General features: G+C 49.0%; 2 protein-coding genes across 18 annotated transcripts in view; one reads left to right on the top strand and one right to left on the bottom strand.

The window, feature by feature from the left end:
- The window catches only part of LOC107980871 (kynurenine--oxoglutarate transaminase 3), a 36,335-nt gene extending 18,780 nt beyond the window's left edge, over positions 1 to 17,555 (bottom strand). The window contains exon 1 of the mRNA XM_016983697.2: positions 15,940 to 17,555. Coding sequence (XP_016839186.1) covers positions 15,940 to 15,991 — 52 coding nt within the window. The 5' untranslated portion in view covers positions 15,992 to 17,555. The remainder of the gene's footprint in view (positions 1 to 15,939) is intronic.
- Positions 1 to 17,793, top strand: part of LOC100119820 (rap guanine nucleotide exchange factor 2) — a 116,899-nt gene that overhangs the window by 65,765 nt on the left and 33,341 nt on the right. For 13 of the 17 annotated variants that reach the window (XM_032597806.1, XM_031927990.2, XM_016983692.3 and 10 more), the window contains exons 2-3: positions 11,102 to 11,882; positions 15,007 to 15,082. In XM_032597806.1, coding sequence (XP_032453697.1) covers positions 11,542 to 11,882; positions 15,007 to 15,082 — 417 coding nt within the window. In that variant the 5' untranslated portion in view covers positions 11,102 to 11,541. The remainder of the gene's footprint in view (positions 1 to 11,101; positions 11,883 to 15,006; positions 15,083 to 17,793) is intronic. The other 4 variants (XM_031927985.2, XM_031927984.2, XM_032597802.1 and 1 more) reach the window with 1 other exon arrangement.

Below are 17,793 nucleotides of genomic sequence, written 5' to 3'. Positions count from 1 at the left end.
GTCACGCGAGAGAGCATCGACGCGAACCGTTAACCAGATGCTGTTGCTGCTGCTGTATAATAGTCGTGCAGTAGCGGCTTGACCGCGTGAACGAGATGACACCGAGCAATCGGGACTAAACTGCGGATTCGACGCCGTGTGTATATCGGTTTTTGTTGCTCGCGCTCTGTATATATTCAAGTGGAACATCAGCCGTTTGCAACTTTTCCGCATAGCGCGCTCTATCGACGTGGATTTTTCATCGGACAAGAAAAATGCTCCCCTTCGTATATTCTTCCGTCCTCTCGAGCAAAATAAAATCACAATAGGAGACTATCCCCCGTAGGAGACGCAATCCTCCGTCCGAAATATGTTTTCCAGCGGATGACCGTTTCTCCCGAGAAAGTTTCTCTCTCTCTCTCTCTCTCTCTCTCTCTCTCTCTCTCTCTCGCGACAAATCGGAGGAATACTCCTATAGCGTATCGCGGGGATTCCTTCCCGTACACACGCAGGCACACAGATCGGATATCTGGATTTTATTACGGCTCGGATTCTCCGAGTTCCATCGCGTCGACAATAATTTCACGACGACGTGGATTTTTCAATTTCGACTGTACTTACCATGATAGTCGAGCGAGAAGTTCGGACGATATCTGCAGAGAAAGCACTTACTCGTGGGCTGTTTGATTTGCGCAAGCAAAAATACGTTTGCCACCATTCTCTTGTTTTCTGCGTCGCGAGAGAAGTCCATACGAACCGCGCGTTCGAACTTTTTCCTATCTATACGGCTTCCCATATACACCGCGCGCGCGCGCGACGTCGACGAAAAAAAAAGTCGCGCGAGAGTTGAAAACGAGGGCGAATCTCCCATTAATTGCGCGTCTCGGCGAACTTTCATATCGACAGCTCGTCAATGCGCCTCCGGGAGGATATCGCGCCGCTCTCTGCCGTGGGCGGTTATTATTAGAGCGAGAGAGAGAGAGAGAGTCGCGCGCCTTTTAGCCCCCCGAGAGGGATCCAGTTTCCCGTCGAGTCGGCGCTTTTCCGAGAAGACGGCTCTCCTGATATCGTTGCTGTCGCCGCCTTTCAGCCTGCAGATATCTCGCTCTCTTATACATTTTCTTTAATCTCGATGCGGCTATACTATTGGGAGATCTTCTTTTCGCGTGTACGTCAGGTGTGTATTATTACGAGAAAAGAAAACTGTGCAGCACTTTCTCCATACTCGTATCGCTACTCTGGTTTGCATAAGTGAACGCATTATGTTCCGCCGAAAAAGTGGTCTATAGCATAGAGAGACAGAGACAGCGACATGTAAATTCTCGCTTTCGAGCAGAACCAGCTAGACCGATTCTGGTCAAGCGAGAGCGCGCGCTGGGGAGAAAAGAATGGCCAGTTCCGGTAGAAAAAGAAAGCTGCTGCTGCATACAATTCCCAGAGAAAGCAGCAGTAGAGAGATTCTATTTTTCACTTTCGATCGCACGCGCGAAAAATCGAGCCACCTCATGAGTATCCTTATCTGCCCCCGCGTGTACAAGGAGAGAACGCCCCGTATCGTCGTCTCATTTTTTCTCTCTCTCTTTCTCATCGGCGGATCATCTCCGATTTCTCCCCCATCAGTTTCCGCCGGCGCGTATACAGCCCCGAGGCTATATCGCCTCGTCCCGAATATTCTGCGGGTGGATTCTTCTCCTCAACGGCGCGCAGCCGTTATACACACTAGCCGCCGTGGCTTTGCATTTCGCCGATAATGTGGGAAAAATTAGGACGCCGTTATCTCAAGACGCGCAGTTTGTTGCGCGACATGTACACGTCATTGATGTATATCTATGCGTGGGTGGAGATCGATCGCTGCGGTTATACTACTCCCGCGCTGCTCTCTTCCAATAGTCGCTCGAAAAATTGCAATATCGCAAAAGTCGTGCGAAGAGAAAAAAGACGGATAAACGCGAGTACAAAAATAGAGGAAGAAGGAGGAAAAAAACGAGAAACGTCCCTTCGCTCTGTAGACACGCACGCGTAGCCCTCATATCCCAGCCAACTGCCAGCGCGGCGTCTTTCACACCCACACGTCCTGTATACCTACTCTGCACATGGCCCGAGCGCGCGCACGTGCTCGTAAGGGACCTCATTTCCTTAATGCGCCCTGCTGTATTACAGCTTCTTTTTCCTGCTCTCTCTCTCTCTCTCTCTCTCTCTCTCTCTCTCTCTCTCTCTCTCTCTCTCTCTCTCTCTCTCTCTCTCTCTCTCTCTCTCTCTCTCTCTCTCTCTCCCTTCGATATTGCCCGGCGACTCAGCATCAGCCACTTCTCGCGCTCGATTATCGGAAGTGGCGCGGAGAGAATGGAAACGACTGCATTTTTTCGGCGCCTCGGTTATGTCCGAGTTTATAGCTCGCGGTAATAAAAGAGTAGTATATACCTGTATACGAAACTAGTTAAAAAATCCTCCTTTCGGAGCATACAGGATCCTGCACTCTCACGATCGTCCTAATTGTAAGAGAAAATCGAAATCCCACACAAAGCACTACACACCGGCCAGAGACAAGCAGTCCCTTTGTCCTCCTCCTCCTATGGCTCTCGCTCTTTCTCTCACTAAACCGAAAAAGAGGAGCATCAAAGGTCGATACCTACACACACACACAAACACAAGTTCTATACTCTTCGCTGCGCACGAGCGCCGCCACCGAGGACGATAATAATAACAACGTACTATAGTCTCGTCTCCGCGCGCGCACACACACACACACACAGACACACTATATAAGTACTCTCATTCCCGCTCGCGCGCGCACACGTGCGTGCGCTGCAGATGCGCCTCGGAATTTCGTTACGCGTAGATACTCGCAGAATGTCAGAAGACTATGTACTGCCCCGAATAATCATCCGCGCGACGCACACACTCGAGCTCAGGAAGTATGAAAGTTTCATGCGCTATACGCACGTAGTCCGGAGCTGTCGATATTCTTCAGGGCTATGGTGTGTCTTCTCTCTCACTCTCACTCGCTTCTCGAGCTTTACGGCCCAGAAGGAATTATCGTAGGCGGAAATTCGTCGTTTTATTGCGTGCGCAGGAGATCGTCTCGCTCTACCGCTTATATACGTATATAGAATACACGATGGGGTTTTATCGCGCGGAAAGCTAGCTCTCGATTTTCGACACGCGCGCTTTATACTTCTCGGGCGTATTGAAAGTGTCCTATAGGGCTAGGCCATATATATCTTATTCAGAGGAGCCGACGACGCTTTCGTTTTATTGCGCGCCGGCTTCTATATACACGGGATGAATTTATCATCCCTTATGCTTATTCGCTCCAATGTATAAACGTATATGTGTACAATTAATCCGACGATGATGTGAAGTATTGAGACGATTATATTATAATAGCTATAAAAGCGATGCAACTGAGAGCGGATGAAATTTTAATGCACAAGTCGAGTTTCGGCTAATTTTATTACAGCGAAAGCCTCTCATGCGACGTGTGCGCGTCGTCGTCGACGAATCGATACGACGTCGTCGTCGTCGGGGCATCGTCACGACGGTTTTGATGGATTGGTGCCAGCGCCGGGGATGGCTGAAATTTCGAGCGTTTTTAATCAAGCGTGCGTTGAAAGGTTATATTCCTTCTTTCCTTCGCTCCACACCGTAAACGCGCTAGAGTAATTGGAAACGTTCGGTGTGCGCATACGTGATAAGGAAATCTCGCGCAGGTATAGCAATCGAATTGAGTAGAAAACTGCCCATAAACGGTGAAAATCCACTTTCCGCGCTAGCCGAGCCTTTCGAACTCGCGCCTGTATAATTTATAGCGCGCGCGAATACAAAACAGTCGGCGAATTAGCCGATTCGAACTTTCCTTCTCTCATCGCTCTCTCGTGTGTATGTGCACGTGTGCCAGATGGGACTTTCACTCGCGGGGCAATTGGTCTTCTATGCGCTAAAAGTAGCGATGCGGAGGCTGCTGCGTTGCATTGAACTTTGCGAATAATAAAGGACGATCACTGTCGTTAAATACAGTGGATAGGGTTAATAAACGAGCCTGGGAATGGGACCACGCGCGCCGCGGGGGAAGAGTTCGCGAATACAAGGGATCATCGCTGGACAGACCTGCCATTGTGGGCTCCGTAATCCGCATACCGTCGAAGGAGGATGATGCGCTTCTTTCATTGCTTATTATTCTGCGATGTCTTGAATTCCTCCCTGTTCAATTTGCATACATCCACTCGATTGAATCGTGTAAAATCGCATAAAGTGTACCGCAGGCGTTTGAAAATCCCGCACCTCCAGCTCGCATCCACCACAACATCGTAGTTACAGCATTAGCCTCGTCGTGGCCGGTCCTTATCTCTGTAACTAGCAGCAACCTCGGCGGCGGCGGCGGCGGCGGTTCGCATATAAATAAAGCTTCGATTCACATTTAAATTCTCCCGCCGCTATATGCTTTCTTCTCGCGGCGCCGCGGCTAACGAGCGCCATTCCCATCTTAATATTCCGATAAGTCGTTCTTCCAGTTTCGCAGCTCGCAATTACTCGCGTATGCGTATACTCTCCTCGTGCTTTTTGCTTCTCTCTCTCATCCGGAGGCTGTAAAGCGCTTGCGCGCGAGCGGCTATATGGGCTACAAAGTCTTATGCAAATTTACCCGCGCTTTGTACAATGATCTTGTTACATGGGTGCTCGCTGGGAGGTGTGCTGTGTTTTGTTCTTTTTTTTCCTTTTTTTTCTCCTTCTACTTCTCTTGCGAGTTAACTGCGCGGTTGTTGCTTATGAAAACGAAGCTTCGAAAATCCAATAGCCTCCGTAGTCGACTCGTAGAGGAAATAAAAAGTCGGCTGACGGCTTGTAACAATGCCGGACTTTAATTACCGCCATTCGATGTAAGGAATATTCCGGCCGGCGATCGATAACTTAACGGCCGCGGCGGTATAGCCCATTGGGAAATCCAAGCTCGGCGTAAAAGGAAGCTCTATAAAAAAAAAAAGAAGAGCCGACCGATGCCGTTTCGGAAGACAAAAACCGCGCGCCGGCAAAAAGTAAAATATGAAAAATTTTTCAACTTATCCCAAGCGCCGCATTTACATTCGGAGAAAGCGAGTCGAGACACGTACAGTCGCGGAAAAATTTTATTAAAAAAGTTTACACTCGATTTTTCGAGCGAACTGCAAACATCCCGAACAGTATAGGCGTCAGAGACTTTTCTCTTCTCTCGCGAATTTTAGCCTATATACGTTTTTCTCGAGGGAACGAACACGCGCGCTGTATCGATCGTCGCGTAGACACTCTCGCGAAGACGACGACGAGAGAGAGAGAGGATAAAAGGGAGCTTTCTTTTTCTTCCATATTTTCGCGCGCCGCTCTCTCGGTCAACTTTCGCCCGAAAGAGAGCAAGAGTCAACATCACACACAGGTGAGAGAGAATCGCGCTTTTATCGCCGATGGTGTTCTCGAAGCTCCCTCGACGCCGACAGGGTCAAGGTGACACATAGAGATACAATAGCTTACTTTGTCAGTACTGCTGAAAAAACAAGAGCAATAATAGGGTTAGAGGTAATTGAAGTATAGGTTGTGGAGGATGTCCCAGTGTTTTCGCGGTCGCCGATATGTATACGCCCTCTCAAGAGACTAGCAAACTTGCGCGGAGTATGCAGTGTGTGAGGGGTTTCTAAGCGAAAACGAATTGCTGCACGTGTCTATACCAAATAAGGCGTCTTTATGGATTTCGTCGAACAGCTATACCGTGTAGCTTTATCAAACACGAAATATTTCGTGATTGAATTAGCGTCGAAGGGCTGCACGTGGTTTTAATTAATCCCGCTCGTCTCACCTACACACGTGACTTTTCCGAGGAATTCATCAGAATTCAATTTCCGGCCACCGCGTGTGTGTGTGTGTGCAGTACATAAAAAGTTGCGCACACGAGCGGATAACTCTTCCAACTTGACTCTGCCCATACACGCACACACGTCGTGGGAATATCGTGCGCAGCCGAGCTCGCTTTGACGGATTACCCTGTAATGTGATTGTATTACGCGCCGCGCGTCGATGTATACACACAGAATTATTTTCGCTCCTCTCGCCGGCAGCATGCGTATCCCGACTGTAAATTTCAGTTATGCCGCTGCTGCAGCTTTGCATTATGAAATCCACCGGAGGAATATCCCTCGGGTAATTGATTCTGCGTTTGCGGATTATACAATGTATTGCGATCACGGCAGAGCCGCCGTTACGTCTGGCGGAAAATCGTGTAACATTTGTATACGACACCGAGTAGGAGAAAACAAAAACGAGGTGCACGTCCCCGAAATTCAACGGGACGTTAATTATCCCGAGCTTGCAGAAACGCTGCACATCATAAGAGATAGGCGACTGTCGCTTCGCTAATGAGCCCGAGCTCGCGTGGGGTTCGCTATACTGCTGCTGCTGTGAAGCTGATAAACGGAAGGACTTTTCCTTTTAACGACTCGCGTGCAATTACGCGCGTATACGGATGAGGGCGGCGGCGATGATGAAAAAATAAAGTTTCTTCGGAAAGCTTGGAGGGCTGGAATCGTTTGTTTATAAAATGTACATCCTCGGGGGATGAAAAGCGCAAGTCAGTTTTTTATTTTTTTCATCGACTCCTTATAAACCGGAGCACCCTACTGCATCCGTCACTCGCAGACTGCACGCATTACTGTGTAATACGCGAGCAAAAAGTCATCCTCTCGCGCAATTAAGCGCAGCGCTAATGCCCCCTCTCTTTAGCTTTAGTGCAGCTAATGGAAGCGGCGGCAACTGAATTGGAAATTGATAACAACGGTCCGCTACTCTCTTGCGTACATATACACACGTGGGATATTTTATTCCGCCTACGCAGACACTAGAGCGCAAGTGCATTTAGGCATTTTTAGCTTATTCATTTGTTTCTATTATCTCCCTCCCACTCGGCGCGACGCTTCTGCTGGCTGCGGCCCCCTTTTGTGTTTTTATATACGTATGAGCTTTCTCATTCCGCGTGTATTAGGGCGTTCGTGGATTATTCATCGAGATCGCCTTTGCGTCTTCGCGATAAACAAGAGTAGAGGCTATAATAGTAGCGAATTCAAAGCAGGGACGATAATTCAGTCGATCCGAAATCTACTTATATTCCGCAGTGAGAGAGAGGGCTATATCCCCTCATAAATTCCCATCAATTCGCCTACCGCGCCGACATCCACTTGTCATCATCTCGCTCGCTCTCTCGCGTCCATCCTCATTAGCCATCGCGATACGGCCCATGCGCTCTCGCTACCTTGTACCTATAAATCCCTCCTGCGCGTAGTACACAGCAATAATAATATCCGAGCGCGGCCCGTGAACCGCAAACTCTTCTCGAGAAAAAAAGTCTGCACGGATACACACACACACACACACGTTCAGAGAGATCGTTGTACCGGAAGACACGGTTCGCGCGCGCGTCGACTCTCGCGGATTCCGCTGGAAATTGAAATAATTCGTCTCTCGCTCGGCTGAAGAATTATCTCTTGATGCACTCGCTCGGCGGGAATTTTCGAATCGAGAAAAATTTCCTGACGCCCCTTTCGACGGACTGTATATGTAGGTCAGCTCCGCGCAATAAGCCTTCCATTTTCCAAAGTTTCCGGTATAGCAGCTGGCCATTTGCAAACAGATTGAAAAGCGCGCGAGCGAACGAAAAAACTTTCTTCCCAAAGGGAATAATGCGCGCGAGAGCTGTGTGTGTGGGTGTACTCGCTCGTCTTCTTCCAGCCATATATAGACTCAACCTGGCTTGGCGCGCTATTTTAACGAGTTTGTGGAAAGTTCGCGCGCGGCAAAGAAATCGAGTCATTTGCATCGTGGGAGAGTCATCGCGTCATTCTCGCGACCTTGTCAACCCGCCTCTCATCGACATTCATACAAGGATTAATCGCTCGAGCGAGCTTCGGTTTTTTAATTTTCCCGCGATTAAAATCGACTCACTCGCTCGCGCGTGCAAGCTTTCGTTATAAGAACGCGAAGAAAAAACGCTTCAGTCAAAGCTGTTGACGCGCGGCTCTTTGAGAGCGGGATGTGTCGCGCGCAAGGCTCTCTCTTAATTAAAATTTCTTTGTATACCTGCACAGCGGAAAACTCGCGCGCATAGTCCTTCTTAATTTCTGAGTACAAACGCGCACAGACTAATTAAACGCAGAAAACGCGATGCCGCTGCTATACTGCTGCATTAAGTTAGGTCGCGAAACAACTGCAACGACGACTCACGCTCGGAGGCGCACGTACCGTTTCATCGCGGCCGATGCTGCTACTTATCTCCGCTACTGCTGCTGCTGGCGTTGCTACTTTTCTGCGGTCGTGACGAGTAGCGATACGCCTCGACAGAGAGAGAGAGAGAGAGAGAGAGAGAGAGAGAGAGAGAGAGAGCGGCAGCGGCTTCCTTGCAGTGTATTATGCCTCGCAGCCTTGCACGACCTCGTTGATCGAGTGAATCTCTTGTGCCGTCGTGTGTATGGATATCTTATAAATTTGTCATTTTACTGTATATTCAACTTTATTTTCACTTTGTGAAACTTGTAGAAAGCATCGTCGGCTTTCCCTGCGGTTTTTTTCGATTTTCCCACTGTAACAAAAAAACCACACGATCCTCCGAGCGCCACTCGAAAAACGCGATCTTCGATTTCTTCGAGCTTCCCCTCCGCGCACACAAGTGCAGCAGTTTTCTCTCAAAGGCCACAGCGCGGGCTATAAGCGCATAAAAGCGAGAGCGAAAGATTTGCGGCCGTGAAGGTGCTCGCCCGCTGCGGGAAAAATTCTTCCACTCCTCTCCTCGCTTAATCTTCTCGGATTACTCGAGAGAGCGCTGCAGGTATAGCTTTTTCTCTCTTTTTCGAGCGGTCGATTTGTCGGCTAGACTCCCCGTGGACTGCTGTACAGCGCTGCTGCAGCCAGCCACCCTCGGCCTACTGTCCGTCTCAATTAAGATCGAGACAAGGTGCCGGACACTGGCCTATTGATTTCTCCTCGTCTTTGTGCGGGAGCGAGCTGTAACTGGCGTTTTCCCCGCAGTGCTGGGAACATTTTCAAGCTATTCGACTGTGTATTCTTTTCGAGGATATTCGGTCGGATTCGTTGCAAATTATCGTAGCTGAGGATTCGTTGATTCCGATCAGCGCGGCGGCTTGTCCTCCAATCGATAACGCGAAGTGCCTGTCGCATAAATACTCGCCGGCTATTTTTACAAGCCCGACTGAACTTTTTTGCCTCATCGCGCGGCGACGAAACGTCAATAAACCACGCGATTGCTATAAATACATGCACGTACACTCGGCCTCGCAATTTTTTCTCCTCCCCGCGTGTGAGCGTGTATCCGTAGCAGGAATTTCGTCCTCTCGGCTCCCCTTTTGAAATATTCAGCGGCGGAAAAGTCGTTACGGAAAATTTCGCCAGTATATCAAGAAAGAGAGAGAGAGAGAGAGAAAGCCATGAAATACGCGGCTTGAATCTTAAGCGTTTTTAGCGAGAAGGGAATTCCTCCGTTGGCCTTTTTCGTGCAGACGTTTCGGGGGTGCGCGAGAGAAAGAGAGTATTTTTAAACGCGATTCTCGCTCCGTTGCACTTTAATGGCGTGGAAGCCTTTCTCTCTCTTCTCGGGGCGGGAAGAAGCAGCGGAGCTTTATTGCATTACCGTCGCCATGTGTTTTCTGCGCGTTTGGCGAAATTAGCGGTGAGCGCGAGCTCTTTAAAATCGGATAATTCTCTCTCGCGCAGAAGCCCGAAAATTCCGCCGCGGCGAAAGTTAATTAAATAATCCCTCGAGTACCGCATTAAAACGGACGAATCAAAGGTCGCGATATAAACAAACCGCGTAATCCGCCTCAGCTATGATGATACTTCCCTCTCTCGCTCTCTATTTCCCATCCGTTTAAGAGATCGGAAGAGCGGCTTCTCGCGTGAAGTTTATTGGAAAGCAAAGTTGTATCTTTTCCAGGGAAGTCGAGCTTTGATATTCCTCGCAGCCGCCGCCTCGTGTAGTCGGGCTTTTGTTTCCAAACTGAGATATGTCATTCGGCGAGACGGACATGCGCCCTGCTGTGTTATTTAAGTTTCGAACTTTCGGAAAAGATACGCCGGGATTTCACGAATATAATTCCGAACGACCCAAGTTTTCATTCGCGAACGGAAGCGAATTACAAAGGGGTGTAATTGATTTCTAATGGCTAATTTTCCGATCACGTGACCTAAAAATCCTCGAGCGGACGCTATCGCTATCAAAACAGCCTCGCTCCCGTGCGCCGAAATCGAATCAGGCCACAGCGACCTAACGCGATTCTCTCGCCGTCGCTGAAAACTACTATACTCGTAGCGCGATGTCCTCCCCCATGTGGAAAAAGGTAAACCTATAGTCAACGCAATTTCCAGGTCGACTCGCGCGTCATATCGGAATACCGATGAAAAAGGCTGTTCAGCTGCTTTCAGCAATATAAAAGCAAAGTTTGAGTAACCGCCCCCGTCTCTGTTATCGCTTGCGCGCGCTAGAAGTCGATCGTGTGACGGCTTTGACTTTCAGGACGACATATGTAGATTCCTATCGGAGCTGGAGTATTATATGCGCACGTGTGCGAAAGACTTTTTAGTACGAGAGCTGGGAGAGCGAGTCGAGCTTTTATGGCTTTGTCTGACGCGACACTTTGCGCCGTCGCGAAGCTCGAGACATCCCCGTTTTATCGATATTTATTACACGTCCTTTTCTAGAGCTCCTCTCGAATTTAGAATAATTTGCGTTTATTTTCCCTAAGTTTACGCAGTCGATTTTTCAAACCCACGACGGGGGGGAAATTCTCCCTCCCTCGCTTAAAAAAATTCATGCCCCTCTCGAAACAGACGGCCGCGCGTAATCCGTCAGTCGCGGGCTATATCGGCATTTTAAATCCATTAGAGGCCGCCGATGCGTCTCATAACCGAAATTTATTCACCCCTCCCGGGCGCGTCAAAGCCTACATAGAGCGAAAGAAGCCACGAAACCGCCAAAGAATGCATAAGAAGCAGTAACGAGAGACCCTCTGCTGCGGCTGCGTCGTCGTCTTCGTCTTGAAAAAAAAGGAGAAGGTAAGAAGAAGTGAAAAACTTGTCTCTTTCTCTCTCTGTGCAGCCCAGAAAATCTCGTCGCCCCAGAGCAGCGCGCAGAGAAGGAGAGCCGCTGAAAGGGGAGAGAGAAAAGGAATAAGAGCGAGCTGAGCGTGAGATAAGAAAAAAAGCGCGCGGGCTACAAAGAGGCACAGTTTCGCCGCGCTGCAGCCAGTGCAGCGATAAGAAGAATAAAAGCCGCGAACGAAGCTGGGAATAATTTTAGAAGCGTAGCAGCTCTGTGAAATTCCGCGGATACCTACATCCGAATTCTAAATCCTCTTGAAGATTAATTAAAAACCAGCGGCCACACTCCGAAGTAGAAGAAACAAACAAAACTGCCGTCGAGAGGATGTTCATCTCTGGCTGAAGAGATGGCGCTGGAGCTGAGCCTCGAGATCATTGCCAACAACCGAGTGACAACAAGCCCCGAAGAAGAGCCTCGCCGTCGCCGCCTTCCTCATCATGCAGAAGCACACGATGGGCAGCCAGCAGCGCAACCAGCAGAGCCCGGCCTCGTCGCCGGCTCAGCGGGCGCCGGTTCGCCGCTGGAACAGCTTCCACGGAGGCAACTACGCGACCGAGGCCGCGAACGCCGCCGCGCACCAGCAGCTCTACGGACAAGGCGGCGTCCACGGCCCGCCTGGTATCATGTACCAGGAGGCCTACCTGGGCTCGAGATCCGCGGCGCCGAGACTGCCCAGAGCCGTGCAGGCCTTGAGGAGCGAGAGCGTCGATAGAGCCCACCCCGCCAGGGTGCAACCTCCGCCTCCGCCTGCCTTTCCCAGGAGGAGGTTCTCCGTTTGGTAAGCCGAGGGGAGAGTGTTTTTTTTTGGTTTAATTCATTATTAATTTGTAAGAACTGATTATTCAACGATCCTCGACCCATAAAATTAATCACAGGCAATTAAACAGCGACGATAGTTTTTCGCGCATATACCCGCGCAGCTCCCAGCAAATTAGCTCGGAGGAAGCATAAAAATGAACGCGTGTTCCAGCGATAAAAATAGAAACCAAGGCAATAGCGCCTATAGAAAACGCTACTTCCTGCATCCGCGCAGCGCCGAGAATCCGTTCCATTTCACCTTCGGCTTTTTCCCTTTTGAGGATGCGGTCGTCGTCGTCGTCTGGATAATGCGGTCGACTAGATGCGCTACTCGCCCGGATTGCTTCCTGCGATTAATGAGGGATAGAGATTATTTTTTTTCATAGTCCGAGGCCGCCGCGCGGGAAAGGGAGCTGTCAACTGTACGACGACTATTACGATGCTGGCTTTAATCTGCCGTGTGCGATTATACGAGTTTTCCCGAAACAGTGAGCTATACGCTTTTGCTTCGATGGAAAGTACGTATACCGGCTGGAGGTGAAATGGCCAAGCGCGCGAATGTCCCAGTCGCTAAATAGTGAAATTACGCGCGGCAGCTCGATTAGGTATACATCCCGCGCTTTACGAGCCGGGCGCAATTAGGCTTCCGTAAAATCAAGGAATACGAACTTGAGCTGCAACGAGACAGGCTACGTAATTTTCAGAACTGTTACGAGTTTATAACGGGCGTCGACGAAATAACAGTTAGTTATACTCTCGCGAAATTGCTGGCTGTATCTGAAAATAAGAAACGCGCGCGGGAATGATGAAAAAGGCCGATCGGAAAATAATCTGCATAGCGCAAACTCCGGGGAGAAGCATGCGAAAACTCCGGCGCGCATCTGCCTACCGTAAACTCTTTCCTGCGCCGCGCAAGAAAAGAAGAAGCAGCAGCAGCAGGCAAGGTGCAGGAAAAAAAGAAGCCTCGAAGAAAGAAAGATGCGCGGATTGCGTGGCGAGCAGGTCAACAGCCTGCGCGCGCGGCTCTTCCTCTGCGCCTCCTCTCCTTATGTCCTTTTTCTCTCTCTCTCTCTCTCTCTCTCAATAACAGCCTTTGCCGCACGCTCAGCTGATTCCTGGCTCGGCTCGATCACTGCTATTCCGCGCGTGCGGCTCTTCCTTGTTCCGTCCTTGTCTTCGAGCCGATGGCCGAGTTGAGAGTAGTTTTTCTGTATTCACCGACGGCGGCGGCTTGTTTTGTTCTCGGAAGCAGCTCGGAGCTGCTACTTTACGCGGAAAATTTGCATCGGCTGCTTCGTTTTTGCCCGGTCAATCGCGCTCGCCTATGGGAAATTAGAGGAGTGTAACTATTTGTGAGTTTAAACCAAGCTCTATCGAATTGTTTTCAATAACGCAGATGAAGTGCAGCTATGGAAACGGGTCGGGTGAAATATAAATGAAAAAGTTGCAGTACGGCTTGACGACGCGCGAATATTGATGTATTTCGATCTATGGATCTATTGTCACAGACGCACACGTCTGCAACGCGAGCAGCGAAGACGAGTCAGCGATAAGAGTCCGCCGAGTTCGAGTTCCGTCGTCTACTTTTTCGCTTTCGACTCTGTCTCCTCTCTGTTTGTAACACTATCTATTGGATGTCCCGAGAGCTGTTTTTTCGCTATTAATTTCGTTATTTTTGGAGTTTCGCTTCGATCCTCCGAACGAAAATAACGTTTTCCTGAACAATACCGGACACTCGCGGGTGTATATATAAATAAAACTCTAAAGGGAGAGCTCAGCTGAAGTGAAAATTCGATGACTATCGAGCGCGCGCGCGGGGGCTGCAAATTCAGTTTTCAAGCAATCAATGCGAAAGAAATTGAAATCTGTTCTTTCGGAGCTCATTGAAAAATTTCCGTGGACGAGGACTATTTTTTCATTAGCGTTTTTTCGTCCTTTACAATACCTCCCTTCGTTCGAATTTGTATTTGCGAACAATTCTCTTGCATGGTGTATTTTTACCTCGTCGAAATTACGTAACGAATATCCGCGAATGCACCTTACACTCGTCAATTTTCAATAACCAATGTAATCTTGGCCATTCGCACCTCTATTTTTTCCGCTGTTTTCGCTCGCTCGCGTAATCTCCTTCTATTTTCAGTTGGCCGTCTGTCTTTTTCCCCGTTATTTTCTCCTTTCCCCCGGTCCGCTTGACAGTTCAACTCCATTGAAAGTCATGAGCTTACCTTATACAATTTCTGCTCTCTGCTGCGCGTTTCCCTCTAGCTATATACTTTTAAAACAGCTATCAAAGCAAAAGTGTACGATATTACAATCGCGTAAAAACGCATACTTTACGACTTTCTAATTTCGAAACATAAAAATCGTATTTACGGGCGTACGGCTCTCCGCCCCCTTTATGTCGCGCTAGACTCGCGACTCAACGACTCCAGAGAGTTGTATTATCAAACGACACGGCGTTAAAAATCGTTTTTCCGCGGGAAAAAGAGACATCATACGTACAAGCGACCGATTAATCGTACGCCAAACGTCGCCCTGGGACGCGAATATTTCGCAATTAAGTCACCCTCCGATAAAACAAAAAAAGCTCGAACTTCCTTCTTCGTTTCGCGAGCGCGGGGTATATGTGCGCTGCTCTCCAGCGGGGGGTGGGGGGGGGGGGGGGGAGGGTCGCGCATCGCCGGCCAGTCAGCGGAGCGCGATTTCTTCGCCTTTTTCAACGCCGTCTCCTTCCTCATACACATTTATATATATACGAACTGCAGATGCAGGAGGAGGAGGTGGTTTGACGTAACGGAGGAGGATGCGTGCATCGATGCGGGTTTATAAGACGTTGCGGGAACGAAAATATCCTTGCTTATTTCAGATCACCACCACAGCGCGGTATGAGGTTTAAAATGGAAAAATCAGAGAAGCTTTATTATTTCATATGTTCTCTCGTCCCTTTTTATGAAAAATGTATACGTACTAAGCGCGAAAGGGATTTTACGCTTTGTTTAAAGAGCACCCGTATAAATTTCAATGATTAAAATTATACGTCGCATTCTTTATACATCAAAAAGTATAACCACAACTATAACCCCGTTTCTTCTCTGTCGTTGCAGTTTTGGAAAACGGACCGGTGGCAGCGCCCGAAGGCCGAACGAGTGCTTCGTCCTCGAGCCCTCCGAGATGATAGCCGTAAGTATTATTCACAACTTTCTTTCTAGTCAGAGATCAAAGAGCCGACACGTTCCATTGTTTGCGAGATCGGTTTCGATCGAAAGGGTAAATATTTCCAGCAGTTTTTTTTTCGCCGAAATTCACGACGGCTCTGAACTATTCTCTCTCCCTCTCTCCTGCGCTCGCCGAAAGTCGATAGCAGAATTATAAATAGAATTCCATTGGAGTCTACATAGTCGCGCGGCGTCCTTTTATGTATATTGCACACATATAATGGAAGGATGCGTCCTCCGAGAGCTTTTCTCGCGGATAGCGCCAGATCGAATTGAATTAAAGCTTTGTACGAAAAATCCTTGAGTTTCGCCATTGTTCGGATTAATCATTCCTCTTTCTTTCTTTCTTTCTTTCTTTCTTTCTTTCTTTCTTTCTCTCTCTCTCGAGAGCGTTATAGCGCGCGTTTTTCGTTTTTATTTCTCGAAAACGACCCGGCCATCCGTCAAAATCGCCCGGCTGTATAATTTTCGAGGCCAGCAGACGCGGCGGTACACGCTTTAAAAGCATTATGGAGGAATGTCTGTCAATTACCCCGTATAGCCCTCACTTCTCTCTCTCTCTCTCTCACTTGCGCGTGTGTAGTGGTGTGTAGGGTAGGTGTACCAGTAGCATGTGCGGCGCGAAACGCTGACGGTTAATCGATACACGCTCTCTTCCCCTCCTTATCTTTTCTCCCCTCTGCTCTCTCTCTCTCTCTCTCTCTCCTCTCGGTTTCATCCCTCTCCAGCGCGGCGCACGTGCGAATGCCTGTGAAATTACAGACCCGAAGCTGGCGCTGAAAAATTTTTCTTCTCTGCCCTTTGGAGAAAATGTATACTTACGTGCTCGAAGCGCCGCGCTTGCCTCCGCGAGGAAGAGGACGAATGCGTCCATTCACGTAAGCCGCGTGTATTCGAGGCTCGCGTTACACCGGCCGGTAGCGACCTCTGGCGGACGCAACCTCAACGCTTCCTCCTACTTCTCTCACTTGGCGCGCCTCGAAAGCGCAGGCTGTGTGTACCGACAAGGCCGATCCTACTCGATAACTCGTGTCCCGCCGTGCGGTTGATAACTTTTATGTAGAGTATATAATATATACCTACGTTTGTGTAACCTGCCCGCCGAAGAGTTGATCACGAGCGAGGCTGCACCGCTCTGCGGTTTTAATTAATTTTAGGTATTGATTTTATTATACGTGAGAGCTCCGAGCGATTATGTTTGCCGATTAGCCTTTGTTTGCGTTTCATTAAAATTGGATTTCGACATTTTTCCCTTTTCGACGTTCATTTTCGGAATGTCGCATATTCGATTTTCCAATGATTTACCGGAGCTTCCTGTGTATTAATCCGAACAAGCGAGTCGCGTGATTAATAATGGGGCGCCGGGAGTTGGCATGGAATATATAGACCCCGATAGCGCACTGATAGCATATATTTACTCAGCCGGTTCTCGAATATTAAATCCGATTAAAATTCAGCGGTACATCAAAACTCGCGTAATTGCGCGATTCAATCTCCGCGAGTTGAAATCACAGAGAGCGAGATTAGGCATAGAAAATTAAGTCAGCCAAGTCTCAACCCAATTTCTCGTCCTAGCCTAAGCGGCAGCTCATCACGCGACACATCCATAGATCCGCGAAAGTCTGCATCGGCAACTGCAGCGCACGCGAAGAAAAATCGGGAGCGTCGGCATCGCGTGATCGTCAGCGCACGAGTAGTCCGCTCACCGGATCGGCTCCTCTGGCGCGGGAGAGTCAATGGCGACGGAGATTAAAGTGCAGCTGTCGCTTATTCTTGCCGGCGATTTATGGCGCCGCTGACTGCTGACGTATCGATGGCTTTTTGCCGATTATTCGGGCGAAAAAAAAACATCGCGGCGATGTGTACACGTTCCGAGAAGTAGGTTGGCGTTGCTTTTTTTTCTCTCCGTTTTCCTCCGCGATCGATAAGCGCGACTTGCTGGAATTATTACAAGTCGGAAACGTCGGCTCTCAGGAGAGGGTAAATTAATTATAGAGCAATAATGGCGTGTATCGATCCGTTATTAATTTACGCGTCGGCGTAGCCCACGAGGGTAAATAAAATAATGGCTCCGATGACCCAATCCATAAATTCATTTCTAGAGATTCGCACTGAGTGTTTTTTTGTATAGTCTTGTACGTCTCTCTTTGGCGCTTCTTTTGCGTGCAGCGAGCGTAAAACAATATTTTAATTGACTCGACGCAATCCTCGGTCTACGCGACGACGAGACAATTGCGATTTAGCAAAGACGATTTTCTGCGGACGGATCTGCGATTCGTTCATATATTCTTTTTCCATTCTTTTGCAACACACAAGCCTGCGCATTCGAATCTGTTTATAAAAAACTACGCACATGGCGCCAACAACAGCATCACAATATCGACTCGTCACACCGTTATCTCGCGCTTAAAAGCTACTTCGCACTTGAACCTCACTCCCTCGTGCTAAAAAACGTGACTGACGGTTCAGCCGCGCAAATTCGCGCTCATCATCGCCGTCATCACGCGCAATTAATCCCCCCACGTGCACAACGACTGTGCAGCAGCGCAGCGATGCATCGAATGATCGTTCAGGGGCGCCGCGACTAACGAGCTTTCAAGCGAAGGTTGGACTGTATTCGAGTCGAAAAAGGCCGCCGTGTGTGGGACGCGATAACAGCACACGGGTTTGCGCTCG

This window comes from Nasonia vitripennis, chromosome 3 (genome assembly GCF_009193385.2).
Source record: "Nasonia vitripennis strain AsymCx chromosome 3, Nvit_psr_1.1, whole genome shotgun sequence".
In the NCBI taxonomy this organism is placed as follows: Eukaryota; Metazoa; Arthropoda; class Insecta; order Hymenoptera; family Pteromalidae; genus Nasonia; species Nasonia vitripennis.
This window is presented reverse-complemented; position numbering and strand designations above follow the sequence as displayed.